Source organism: Octopus sinensis, linkage group LG8, assembly GCF_006345805.1.
Source record: "Octopus sinensis linkage group LG8, ASM634580v1, whole genome shotgun sequence".
Lineage (NCBI taxonomy): Eukaryota > Metazoa > Mollusca > Cephalopoda > Octopoda > Octopodidae > Octopus > Octopus sinensis.
The window spans coordinates 23,477,978-23,493,374 of record NC_043004.1 but is presented as its reverse complement, the minus strand read 5'-3'; the positions used below and the strand labels follow the sequence as shown (position 1 = coordinate 23,493,374).

The 15,397-nt window shown below is 35.8% G+C and overlaps 1 protein-coding gene across 2 annotated transcripts in view; it reads left to right on the top strand.

Annotated features, from left to right (window-relative positions):
- Positions 1-15,397, top strand: part of LOC115214911 (atrial natriuretic peptide receptor 1) — a 795,859-nt gene that overhangs the window by 777,054 nt on the left and 3,408 nt on the right. For both annotated transcript variants that reach the window (XM_036505277.1, XM_029783970.2), the window contains exons 17-21: positions 2,751-2,874; positions 5,197-5,265; positions 6,151-6,325; positions 10,270-10,368; positions 11,299-11,390. In XM_036505277.1, coding sequence (XP_036361170.1) covers positions 2,751-2,874; positions 5,197-5,265; positions 6,151-6,325; positions 10,270-10,368; positions 11,299-11,390 — 559 coding nt within the window. The remainder of the gene's footprint in view (positions 1-2,750; positions 2,875-5,196; positions 5,266-6,150; positions 6,326-10,269; positions 10,369-11,298; positions 11,391-15,397) is intronic.

Genomic DNA, 15,397 nt, shown 5'->3' with positions numbered 1-15,397 from the left:
ATGTCCATATCCTTTGTAGGTGCTTCCCAGATTTGTAAGGCTGATAAAGTTGATGCTCAGCTTCAACATCTGCTGGAAAAATCTAAGTGTGGAGAGAATTGGAGGGTCTGGTTCGAATGCATGCAACAGAATTGAATTTTCTAAAGGCAGCTGAGAAACATATCATGACAAATTGGACAATGTTAATCAATGGTACCATCCTGTTATATAGCAACAGTAATGCCATTCTGTTGAATAGCGACTTTACTGACATTACAATATTTCCTATTATCCTGTTGTATAGTGACAGTACTGTCACTAAAAGAGTCTCATTCTGATGCATAGTGAGAATACTGTAATTAAAATATTGTCTAAGATCCTGTTGTATAGCAACAGTGATGTTATAACAACTTTGTCTATCATCCCATTGAATAGCAAAAGTACTATAACTAGAACATTATCTGCTAATCTGTGATATAGTAATAGTATCTTTTATCCTGTTGCATAGTGATTGTACTACTACTACTATATTAGTGTCATTCTGTTGCATGGTGATAGTACAAGTATCTACTATCCTGCTATATTCATACTACAGAACAGCTGAGTGTCCATTGACGCTTGACATTAAATTCCAGTGAAGAATATCAATAAAATTTGCTGGAAATACTTTCTCTATTAATTCAAGAAAATAACATTCATTCATTGATTCTTCTCAGTTCTGAAGAAGAAAATATCCAATATTTTCAGTCATATTAAGATGTTGTGACTGAAACCTCAAGAGGAATGACAATGGGCTGATAAATGAAGTGTCTTAATTTTAAACAAGTTGGTTGTCATTAACCTTGAGCTTGTCAGCAGTTTGTGTTGCCATCTTAGACTGTCAACGATTGAATTTGATGGCCCAATCAATAGTTATTTGGTACTTTTTATCGAGTGGTATAAGCTTAAGTATTTAAATGCAACTATCACAGAGAGTAAATAGATTTAATAAAATCTAATATAAAATATAGATCCTATGAGAGGAGGAGTATCAGAATTGCTCATTTCTTTCAAAATGTTTTGTGGTATTTTGTTAAAGCTCTTTATCCCTTTTAGCTACCTGATATGGTTCTTTGCTTCCTCCGTTTTCCACTCATTTCAAACCCATTTTTTAATCTTTTAGTCAAGAGGAATAGCATCTTGTATAAATATCTTCTACAATAACCCCAGTCCAACAAAGCCTTGTAAGTGGATTTGGTTGACAGAAACTGAAAGAAACACTGTGTGTGTGTGTGTGTGTGTGTGTATGTATTTATGTATGCATATATACATAACACCAGCATATTTCCAAAACATTAGAGAAGTTATAAGGCATTCAATTTTCAAATATCTTCTTAGAGAGAGAAGGAGAGAGAGTATAATTTCAATATTGTAACTACATTCAAGTCTTTAATTCAGGTATTCAACTATGATAGGAATTAAAACTCTGAATTATGATACACCTACTACTCCTTGCATTATCACAGCCTCTACCATAGGAGTCAAATCTCACTCAAAACAAACCCTACCATTTTAAAGCAGAATGGACAAAGAGTATCAAGAATAATATAGTCCCAGATATGCTAATTCTGGAAAAGTGAAAACAAAATGCCCAAAGTTTTAATACCTTTGATCATAGGCCTATGTATTGGACCAAGGCTGACCTAAGGCTAAACGACACCTTTGATCATAAGTCTATGCTATGACAGCAAACCTAGGACTAACCAACACTGTTGATCAGAGGTCTGTGCTGGATGCGGGCAGACCTGGGGCTAAACAAAACATTTGACAATAAGGTGGCCGAGAGCTAAACAACATTGTTGATCAGAAGTCTGTGAGATGAATCAGGATGGATTTGGGGATAAAAGAAGTCTTATGAGGAGGTGTTGCAAATTTCCTGGTTTTAAGGGTATTGTGAAAGGCCTGGTTGGAAGCCCAACCTTTTGAGTTCTTTTACAGGGCTTAGAAAACCTGAAGGACCATTACAATAAGTGTGTGAATCTGAGAGAGGAATATGTTGAATAAAATTTAATGAACTGATCCTCCTGTATCTTCTTTTACCCATAGAATAGAATAAATTTATTCTTTGATCAGAAGTTTGTGGGCAGAATCAGGATTAAACTGGAGCTAAACCATAACTTTTATTAATGACATGTAACTCTTAAGGAATTTCCCAATAGTAGGTGCAGCCACGGCTGTGTGGTAAGTAGCTTGCTTACCAACCACATGGTTCTGGGTTCATTCCTCACTGCATAGCACCTTGGGCAAGTGTCTTCTTCTATAGCCTCAGGCTAACCAAAGCCTTGTGAGTGGATTTGGTAGATGGAAACTGAAAGAAGCCCGTCGTATATATGTATATATATATATATGTATGTGTGTGTATATGTTTGTGTGTCTGTGTTTCTCCCCACCAACATCGCTTGACAACCGATGGGGATGTGTTTACGTTCCCGTAACTTATAGTTTTGGCAAGAATAAGTACTAGGCTTCCAAAGAATAAGTCCTGGGGTCGATTTGCTCAACTAAAAGGTGGTGCTCCAGCATGGCTGCAGTCAAATGACTAAAACGAGTAAAAGAGTAGTACTTTGATTTTATTAGATTCTTGGTTGCATTTTTGTTGGTTATGTCTATCTTTACAATCCTTTTTATTACGCTTACTTGCTCTTCATCTCTCTCTTCTCTAGTTTTAATTGTGCCCATTATTAGCCATTATTACATAATTATCCTCTTCTGCCTCCTCCTCCTCCCTACAGGTATGTAGCAACTCAACTAATTAAAGGTGAAGCAGTAACAGCAAAATCTTACGAAAGTGTATCAATCTACTTCAGTGACATTTGTGGTTTTACAGCAATGTCAGCAGAGAGCACACCTCATCAGGTAACATTACTACTAATTTATTATTTTTATCCATTTTTTACTGGTTTCATCATTGAACTACAGCCATGCTGGGTACAAAGATGAAACAAATACAATAATAATGTCAATCACATTGAGAAATGTATTTAAAGCAGCAACGTAGGTGTGGCTCTGTGGTAAGGTTGGTTTCGCAACCACATAGTTCCAGGTTCAGTTCCACTGCATGGTACTTTGGGCAAGCGTCTTCTACTATAACCTCGAGCCAACCAAAGCCTTGTGAATGGATTTGGTCGATGGAAACTGAAAGACACCTATTGTGTGTATATATATAAGTTTATGAGTGTGTTTGTCCCCACCATTACTTGATAATCAGTGTTGGTTTGTGTATGTTCCCTTGAACTTAGTGGTTCAGCAAAAGAGACTTGATAGAATAAGTACTAGGCTTGAAAAAGTGAGTACTTGGGTTGATTTATTTGACTAAGACCTTTCACAACCGTTCCTCCCCAATGACTGAAACAAGCAGGAGTGACTGTGTGCAGGTATGGGAGTGGCTGCGTGGTAAGAGATTTGCTTCCCAGCCACATGGTTCCCGGTTCAGTCCCACTGCATAGCACCTTGGGCAAGTGTCTTCCACTATAGCCTTGGGCTGACCAAAGCCTTGTAAGTGGATTTGGTAGATGGAAACTAAAAGAAGCCCATCATATGCGTATGTGTGTGTTTGCTTGCCCCACCACCACCATCGCTTGACAGCTGTTGTTGGTGGGCTTATGTCCTTGTAACTGAGTGGTTTGGCAAAAGAGACCAATAGAAGATGTACTAGGCTTACAAAGAATAATTCCTGGGGTTGATTTGTTTGACTAAAGGCAGTGCTCTAACATTGCCTCAATCAAATGACTGAAACAAGTAAAAGAATAAATTATATATATATATATATATATATATATAATGTGTGTAAAGGGATAAAATTATCCAGGCAAGTATGATGGTAGCTCTCAGGTATGTTCCAGTTAATTGCTAACCTCATCAAGTAGTAATAAGTGTCAATGATCACTTAATATTAGCAATTACACTATAACTCTTCTGTTGGGTAACTCTGAGTTTGCTTCCCTGGATTATACGTTTCAAACAGTTACAAAGAATACGGAGACTGGTACATCATTGAATCTTCCTTTTAATATTACATTTCGTCATAATCATAATTATTTGGTCACAAATGACCAACACATGTTTCTGGTGCACAGAGTATTGCAGTTGCACATGCAACCCAGTATAATTTTCTGTGCACCTTCATTCAGGGTCTCTCAACAAGCATGGTTGAAAGTGAACCTAGTTTAGCATTCTGTTAATAAGACTCTATCTACCAAACCCATTCACAAGCCATTTGTTGACCTAAGGCAATAATAGAAGATACTTAATCAAGGTAACATGCAGTAGGACTGAACCTGAAACCGTGTGGTTTCAAAGAAAGGATGCATTTGATCATACCATACTGCATTGTACCTTGGGCAAGGGTCTTGCACCATAGTCTTAGGTTAACCAATTCTTTGTGAGTGAAATTTGGTTGATATAATTGACTAGATACGTCTCAAAGCTGTGCAGCAACATGGCTACTTTTCAATGGCTATAAGTAGTAATAGAAAAAAGAATAAACTATATATATATATTCTTTATTGAATTGCAGAGGAGTATGGTTCTCTAAACAAGTTAATATAATTAATTTAGATCATTTGGTTATGTACTAGCAGGAATTATAACATAGGTCACTGCTCAATGGTAGCACTTCATCATCATCAAAGAATGTCTTTAATTGAATGGAGGGAATGGTAGGGAAGATTTATCCTTTCATTTGTTTATTTTTTGATTTGTTTATATCTGCATTATTTCAAGTGGTTTGTGGTTGACTTTAGCCTTTTGATGCTTTTAGATATTTTCAGCTCTATAAGTAGCTCCAAGCTTTAAAAGAATTAATAAACAACACTTAAATAGAAATAGTAGTAGTAGTAGTAGTGGTGGTGGTGATGATGAAATTGTATTGTATGTTACATTTCCTCAACTAAAGATAGCTCTCAACTTAAAGGAGTAAATATAAAATATACATATATACATACATACATATATAAGTATATATATATATATATATACATACATATATATATATATACATACATATATATATATATATATATATACATACATATATACATACATATATATATACATACATATATACATACATATATACATACATATATATATATATATACATCACTTTCCAAATACGATGATGGTGTTGGTGGTCGTGGTCGTGACTGGAATACCATTTATATATTTTTTCTTTTTCAGGTTGTGGATCTCCTAAATGATCTTTACACAACATTTGATTCAATAATTGAAAACTATGATGTATATAAGGTAAGCTTCATTGAATATGTGTATAATAGTAACTATACTGTGTATAGTGGAGGTACATGGCCTAGTGGTTAGAGCAGCGGACTTGCAGTTGAGGGATCGCGGGTTCAAATCTCAGACCAGGCGATGTGTGTGTTTATGAGTGAAACACCTAAGCTCCACGTGGCTCCGGCAGAAGGTAATGGCGAACTTCTGCTGACTCTTTCACCACAACTTTCTCTCACTCTGTGGTCACATGATCGAAGTTTGAACCTGATCATGCCAATTTTCTTTCTGGCTTTACAGTGTAAGCATGGCCGCACCACTAGCAATGTGCACCAAAGAAGAACTAAGAGCAGTGATCCGATTTCTCTGGTCAGAATGTGTGTCAGGTGCTGAAATTCATTGGAGGCTTTTAGCTCAATACGGGGACAGTGCACTACTACATAGAAATGTATATGAATGGATCAAGAAGTTTAAAAGTGGATGCTCAGGCATGACACATGAAGAGGGAGCCGGATGCCCATCAACCTCCACCACTGGTGAGAAGATTCAGCAAGCTTGAGAGATGGTAGAGATGAACCACTTCACCGTTATCATCTCTTGGATCACTGCTCTTTGTTCTTCTTTGGGGCACATTGCTAGTGGAGCAGCCATGCCTATACTGTAAAACCAGAAAGAAAAATGGGATGATCAGGCTCAATCTTCGATCACATGACCTCAATAGTACCAACTATAAGCATGCATGTGCAGAAGGCAGTGTGACAATAATAAAGGCATATTATGGTGAAAGCACAGACACATATATACATGTACACACATGCACACACACACACACACACACACACACCACACACACACACATTTATATATACATGTATTTATGTATGTTACTTTTTTATTCCGCAGGTGGAAACCATTGGTGATGCATACATGGTTGTATCTGGTGTTCCTATATTGAATGGTAACCTCCACTGTAGAGAAATAGCCAGGATGTCTCTTGCCTTGCTGAAGGCTGTCAAAACATTCCGCATTCGACATCGACCAACTGAACAATTAAAGCTTAGAATAGGCATTCACACAGGTAAGTGTTTTAATACACACTATTGTTTTTTTCTCCCTCCCTCCTTCTTTCTCTCTCTCTCTCTCTCTCTCTCTCTCTGCATACATATGTGTATATGTGTGTATATCTATTTCTATATCTATCTAACTATATTTATCTATTACCTGTCTGTCTGTCTGTCTCAGTGTGTATGTATGAATATCAATGTGTTAAGTCTCCGTGTGTAGCAGCAAGTATTAACGCATGTTTAACAGTGTCTTACTACACACACACAATGTGTGTATGTATTTATATGCATGTTTATTTTGTATCAAGGCATCACTAACTGTTGAATACTAGTCTGTATGTCTGATGTAGCCAAGTTTAACACAACCATCGCTTTGTTCTTGGGTACCTCTAGTAGAAATTATTCTCTCAGAAGCTTCTGACAAGATCTCTGGTCTATAGGTATGAAAATTTATAGGCCAGAGATCTTGTCATATATCCTATATGGCTTACAGATATGGAGATCTTCTGCTTTCTTTCCACCAGGGTCAGGAGAACTACTAAAAGATCAGCAGCTTGGTTCTTCCTCCTCTAAGATAATAAACAAAATAACAAATGTTCAGAACTGAACCAACACTTATTCTATGCTTTCTTAAGAAAAGAAGACAACTAAATTAGCCATACCTCTCTCTATGCTCACCTGACCATCCTAGGGCTGACTTGGAGCTAGGCATCAACCAAAACAACATCATCAGAAATACAGTTACAAAGAGTTTAACTTGCTCATCTGTGACTGACTTATGTTTCTACACACCAGGAAAATCTGATGCCGTGGAATTGGTTAAAATGAAAGAGTTTCTATCAAATGTAATGGAAAGTAACTTGGATTATATATTGAAACAGCAAAATATTTGTATAAAGCCATATCTAACACATTCAAGTGCATTTTGACATGAGAAGACATGCTGCTGCAGAAAGAGTCCTGGGAAAAATTTTATCTCTTAACCCTTTAGCATTTAAACCGGCCATATCCAGCCCAAATATTTTACCTGTTTTATGCTCAAACTGACCAGATCTGACCTCTTGCATCAACCCTACAATGTCATTTTAAAAATATACAAACACATCATCAATACTTTGAAGCTATCAGATTAATTGTAAAGGGCACTCAGTCCACTTTGTAGGATGGTTGGTGTTAGGAAGGGCATCCAGCTGTAAAAACCATGCCAAAACAGTCACAACAGCCTGGTGTAGCCTTCTCCTGTCAAACTGTCTAACCCATGCCAGCATGGAAGGTAGACATTAAGCAATGATGATGATGATGATGATGATGATGGTGGTGGTGGTGATGGTGATGATAATGATGATGATGATGATCTTTACATTTAGCAGAATAGTCTGAAGTGAAAACATATTTGGTTGTGAATGATGTTATTGGATTGTAGGATGCATGCATTTCTACGTCCTTGAGAGAAATGCACGAGAACATGTTAAAAATGACTCTACATGAATATATTTTATACTACACTAATATATATATTTTATTCAGAGCTGTTTCATGTGACATTATTAGTCCAGTGAAGCACTTTTGTGTAACCAGTAAGTCGGCTGCCCGTTGTAGGTCAATGTTGACTGTTCTGTTCAGAAATCATCTCTGGCAGGCTCAGATGTGGGTGATAAAGACTGTTCTTCATTTACAGTGGTAATGACATCTGCTGCCGAGAAACTATTTGATGCAATGGAGAAGTGATTCCTGCCACATGCTCTTTCATAGTCTCTCTGTTGTTTCTCCTCAATGGCTGGAATTACAGACTTCAGAAATCGGTGCCATTCATTGCACTGCAGTGTCTTCTCTTCCTAAGTGTCTGGGGAAACGCAGGAGTTTTTCATGTGTCCCTTCCGCAGAGCCAGTAAGTAGCATCTGGGAAAATAAATCGGAAAGTAGAGTGTTGCTAAAAATAGGCAGTTATTTATTTCAATTGTTTGGATAAACCAAAACCTTGTAATTAAAATTTGGAAGACAGAAACTGAATGGAAGCCTTTCATAAGATGTAGACCTTATCAATTTCCTTGTTTAACATGACCACCTGTTCACTGGATATCATGAGTCTACTCTGTTAATAAGTTTCTGATTATCAAACCCATTCAGAAGTCACTTGTTGACCTAAGGCTATTGTAGAAGATACTTACTCAAGGTACCATGCAGTAGGACTGAACCTGAAACCATGTGGTTGCAAAGTGTGCTTCTTAAAACCACATAACCATGCCTGCACATATGAAAACTATAGAATTCTCCATGAATTTGCATGTCTTGTATAGTACATGTACACACACACAAATATATATAAATATGCACACACACTCACATATATATATACATATGTATACATATAGACACACATGTATATATACACAGATATATACACACATATACATACATATGTGCTCACACATACACATATTCACATTTACACAAATATATATATATATATATATATATATATATATAGATATATATATATACTTATACATACACATATATATGTACAAATAAATATATGTAATATATAAATCTATATATACATGCATATTCACACTCCTATTTATTTACATATGTGTTGGGGGTACATTGTGTGTACGTGTGTGTGTGTGTGTGTGAGTGTGTGTGTGTGTGTGTGTGTGTGTGGTGTGTGTGTGTGTGTGTGTGTGTGTGTGTGTGTGTGTATACTATTAACAAACTTTTGAACAAGTCTATTTATCTATCAGACTGTATATATGTTGTGTGAGTGTGTACCATTAGGAGAAAGATCTCTTCACTTACACGTGTATGTGTCTCTGGACCATTAACAAACTTCATAGCATACAAATGTGTGTGTGTGTGTGTGTACCATTAGCAGGCCAATCATTTATCTTCGGACAAACATCAAAGGGAAGATGGAATCAAAACCAGTTTATCATCATCTTTGATCACTACTGATTCAGTTTTTAGTAAAAGTCCATCCAAGGAATATCAAACAACAATTCTGTTTAGAAGTGATAATTGAATATTTGACATAATTCCATTGTATTTTATTGGATTTTTGTTGAAGAAATGTAGTTGCGTCACAACCTTGCATTGTGGAAGCAGTCAGAGTTAGAACTTTTTGAAGTTAGTCTTCATAAAACTGGACAATGAAAGAACAAAACATGAAGTCTTCAAACAGAACTCAGCTGTGTTGTGTAAATATGCAGATTATATTAATTATCTTCATATTCAGAATAGTTTTGGTTTGGTTAGGTTTAATATTATTCTAGTACTACTTTTAGTCATCATCATCATCATCATCATTGTCATCATTTTAACAGCCACATTTTCATGCTTGCATGGGATGAATAAAATTTGTTGAGGCAGATTTTCCATGACTGGACGCCCTCCCTGTCACCAACCGTCACCTGTTTCAAGTAATATTTCTCCATGATCAGACATGCTTTCGTGGAAGACTGGACACAAAGAGACTTCTTGTATGATGGTGACATTTGTTTATATCATGTGATGTGGAAGCAAGGTAACACCTGCACTCACCCACATACACACACGCACACACACAAACACACACTTATAAATACAGTGGGCTTCTTTCAGTTTTCATCTACAAAATTACTGACAAGTCTTTGTCAGCCCAGTTCTTTATGGGGAGAAATGTATGCTATTAATTCTTGAAAGCCACTTTTTCTCGGTGCTTTCTGTATATTTTGTGTTATCATTATGCCAGTCTGTGAAATATTTCTAATAAAATTATTCATAATAGATCTAGGATGATTAGAATGTATGTGCATGTAATGTAGTTTTCATTTCAGCTTATAGTAAGATAGTGCGAGCCAGTGTTAAGATTAAGTGTACATTTAATATAAAGAAATATATATTTAAATATTTGTATATTCATTTAATACATTTTAGATGTTTTAAAATATTTGCTATTTACTAATTTCTGTAATTGCAGGTCCTGTTTGTGCTGGGGTTGTTGGATTAAAAATGCCCAGATATTGTTTGTTTGGAGACACTGTTAACACAGCATCAAGGATGGAATCTCATGGCCATCGTAACTATCTTTTCACTTCTCCATACTTCTCTGCTTTATCCTAGTAAAGAATTTAATCTTCAAATAAGTACTTCATGGGTTAGCTTTAGAATTGTATCAATTCCATTCTTGTATAGAAAAGACTGAGGTCAAAACATTTGAAAATTTACATATTCTAAACTTCTAAATGATTTCATTCCATTGGTGAATGGAATGAAATTATTTAATGGTGTGCTTGGTGGTGGGGGAGGGGTGCAGTTACTGCACATCTTTGATATGATGAATCCTGCAAAATTTGGCAGTCTTTCTTGGACTCCACCCAATGAAGTGACCACTCAAAGTAGTTGTTAAAAAATATTCAAATACATAATTAGTAAGAGTAATCTTAAATAATGTTATATGAAGATGAAAATTGCTACTTAATACTGCTGTAGGGTGTAGAAACATATGTTGTGATATACCATAAAAGAATGTCAACCGTGTACTGAGTTAAAATTCTATCAAGGTAAACTTTGCCTTTCATCCTTTCAGGGTCGATAAATTATGTACCAGTAGAGTACTGAGGTTGATGTGATTAACTAGTTCCCTCCCACAAAATTTCAGGCCTTGTACCTTTAGTAGAAAGGATTATTATTATATATATATATATATAATATAATATAATATAATATAATATAATATGATATATATATATATATATATATATATATATATATATTATATATATATATATATATATTTTCCTAGTCTTCAGTATTACTCAATACTGTTATATATTTATATATTTAACTCTAAAAGTCAATACTACCATATTCTTAAAAAATTACATACCTCCTTAAACACCTCTCAGTGAAAAATTAATAAGTTTGCTAAAATAAGTTACTTTAAAATAAATTACGTACTAAACAATTTTTAATTAACATGCTATTGTTTTCTTTGAATTCATTCTAGCTTTGAAAATTCATGTAAGCCCTCAGTCAAAAGCGATTCTTGATAAGTTCCAGACCTTCATACTTGAATGCCGAGGACCTGTAGAAATGAAGGTAATTCTTATAATATTAATCTCTTTTTTTTATTTGCAGAATTGTATTTTCACAGGTATTTATTTTATCAAAATTTTGGACAAATATTTAAACTGGAAAACAATATATGGACTACAAAACACAAGTACAATATAGATATATGTAAACACAAATACACATACATACACAACCAGCTTAGTGGTTAGAGCACTGGCCTCACAACTCAGTAGTGAGTTTAATTCCAGGGCCAGGCTGCGAGTTGTGTTCTTGAGGAAGACACTTTATTTCACATTGCTCCAGTTAACTCAGCTGTAGAAATGAGTGGTGACATCACTGGTGCCAAGCTGTATCGGCTTTTACCTTTCCCTTGGATAACATCAATAGTGTGGAGAGAGGAGGCTGGTATGCATGGGTGACTGCTGGTCTTCCATAAACAATCCTGCCTGGACTTGTTCCTTGGAGGGTAACTTTCTAGGTGCAATTCCATAGTCATTCATGACTGAAGGGAGTCTTTACCCTTTATGAAGTCACTCAACCCATTAGAAATGAATAGGACAGAGGATAATATTGTCTGAAGTATACTATACCTAAAACAAGACAGGTATAATGTCATAGTTGAAAATCATTTGATGATAGTTCTGTTGGATTAACGCCAACTTGGAGCTAAACAATAATACCATAATTAAATAGATGTATATTCAAATTGCTAATCCTGTTGTGTCTGGGGAGAGTCATTCTCTTTTAGTGCTTTATAATTTAACAAACTCGAATTAAGAATCTTGCAAACCAAATCCAAAATCGAAACAAATTGCTAATATTCTACCATAATGATAGACATAATTATGCACATTCCTTATATAGGTTCATATATATTGTCATCATTATAACATCCATTTTCTCTATGCTAACATTGCTTGAATGAAACATATTAACATACCCTTCCTGTCACCAACCCTTATTTGTTTTCAAATAAGGTTCTTATTGACCTGGTCTTCCACAAAATGAACTGCTCATATGTCGGAAGTAAAAGTATTTGAATTATACCTGCGTTAAACTCCATTTATTTATTTATATATTATACGAAAAATTCCATGTAAACCCGAAGTTTCTACCTTTAAAATCAAGGAGTTACAGCCTCTTTACTTGTGTGATTTTTTGCTACCCTGGTAACTATTTATCTATTTTTTCCATGTTAATTGTTAACAAGGGAAAAATACATACATCTATTTATATATATATATATATATATATATATACACACACACATATAAAATTGCATCGTCATCAGTAGCAGCAATTAGTATCCATTTTCCATGCTGGCATGATTGGACAGCTTGACAGGAACTAGCAAAGCCAGGTTCCATAGTCTGTTTTGGCTTAGTTTCTATGGCTGAATGCCCTTCCAAATGCCAACCAATTTACAGACTGTACTGGGTACTTTTTACATGACACCATTACCAGTGAATTTTACATGGCACAAGCCTGTGAAATGCACTGGTGCATAGATGTATGTATGTATGTATGTATGTATGTATGTATGTATGTATGTATGTATGCATGCATGTATGTATGTATGTATGTATGTATGTATGTATGTATGTATGTATGTATGTATGCATGCATGCATGTACGTACATACATATGTACACACGCATGCATGTAGGTATAGGTGCATGCATGGATGTATTTCCTTTGGAACCATGTGCTTAGAGATTTGACCTTATTGCATGAATATTGTGTGTTGGGGTGCTATACCTTAGTCAAGAGTTGACCAGTAGTTTGTTTGTGGAATTGGTTGCCAGAAACTGTAGAAGCCTGATACAGACACACACATGCATACATGTATATATGTCTGTGCATGTGTGTTTGTCAGGGTTCATATTTCCTCTCAATTTCCTGTGTGTTCACTGACTATAAGCAGTCTTTCTGTCTATACACGCAACATCTTTTACTTGTAGCCAATGGTGAAAGCATGTCTGTGATTGATGCCACATTAAAAGTACCCAGCACACATCGTAAAGTGGTTGGCACTAGGAAGGGCATCCAGCCATAGAAACCAAAGCCAAATCAGACTGGTACCTAGTGCAGCTCTCCTACTTGCCATTTCTGGTCAAACCGTCCAACCCATGCCACTATGGAAAATGGACATTAATAGATGATGATGCTGATGATGATGATGATGATGATGATGATAATGATGGATAATGCCACCACCACCGATGATGACATATTATATGATCTTTGTAAACAAAAGGCTCGCACTAATGGTCCATAGGTTCTAGCTCACCATGTGACTATGTCCAAGCTGTTTGCTCTTAGAGTGACCGAGGGATTGTTACCTTGCTAAGAAAGAGGTGTGTATTGGCAACAGAAAGGCCATCCAGCCATAGAAAATTTGCCTCAGTGAATTTTGTCTGGACCATGTTTGCATGAAAAAATAGATTTAAGAAAAAAAAAAATTATTATGATTGTGTGTATGTGTTATTATATACAATATATTTTTACTTTAGTAAACATGTTTTACTTTGACATTCAATGACGCAACATTTATTATCTAAAGGAGATAACCAGTAAGTACACAATGGATGAATTGATGCACAAGAGAAAATTCTTAAACCACAATACTAAATACAAGACTGGAGATACTATGTGGTTTTTCAACTCATCATGTACAATATCACTAAAATCAATAAGCAATGAAAGCAGATCACATATGATCAATGTGGTATATTGTTTTTGTTTTAAAAATAAAAGTAGCAAATGTTAGGAATACACGCTATATAGGTTATTCTCTTACCACACCATGCCATAAACCAACACTTGTAACAAACAAGCTAAACCTAAAATCAGTTAATAACTGAAATATTCTTGAATATTAGATGTATCTATATCTCAGTGAGGAACTGATACCATTATCCCAACACCACCATCCTTTTAAAGCCACCAAAACTATTCAAAAATATGAATCATGTGTTTAAACTATTCTCATCCAATCTGTTTTACTATGAAACATCACATTGCAGGCAAAAGCAGCCACTATGAACCAAGATTAGAAATAATTAAAAAGCCATTGATTATCATACAGTGAATTGGGATTATATATTTTTGAATATTGAAAAATTTAATGATAGGCACAGGCACGGCTATGTGATAAGAAGCTTGCTTCCCAGCCACATGGTTCTGGGTCCAGTCCCACTGCATATCACCTTGGGCAAGTGTCTTCTACTATAGCCTCAGGCTGACCAAAGCCTTGTGGATTTGTTAGATAGAAACTGAGAGAAGCCTGTTGTATATATGTATATATATATGTGTGTGTGTCTTTGTCTTTGTGTCTGCATTTGTCCCCACCACCATAGCTTGACAACCAATGTTGATGTGTTTACGTCCCCGTAATGTAGCAGTTCATCAAAGGAAACCGATAGAATAAGTACCAGTCTTACAAAGAATAAGTCTGGGGGTGGGGGGGGCGAGTTCTTTGGCTAAAATATCCTTTAAGGCAGTGCTCCCGCATGGCTGCAGTCAAATAACAAACAAGTAAAAGAATGAAAGTATACACTACTTAAACAAAAATCAGGGAAGAAATAAATACATGATAGTTTCAAATTTTGGCACTGGGCCAGGACCTTTTGAGGGCAGGAGCCAGTTGATTTAATTAACCCATGTACTTGAATGATTCTTATTTCATGACTCCAAATGGATGAAATGTAAAGTCAGCCTCAATGGTATCTTAAGGCGGCGAGCTGGCAGAATCGTTAACGCACCGGACGAAATGTTTAGCTGTATTTCGTCTGCTGCTACGTTCTGAGTTCAAATTCCGCCAAGGTCGACTTTGCCTTTCATCCTTTCGGGGTCGATTAAGTAAGTACCAGTTACACACTGGTGTCAATATAATCAACTTAATCCATTTGTCTGTCCCTGTTTGTCCTCTCTGTGTTTAGCCCCTTGTGTGTAGTAAAGACATAGGTATCTGAGCTCCGAACATGAAGATGGATGATGTACTGCTAAACAGTTTGTCCAGCATGTCGGTT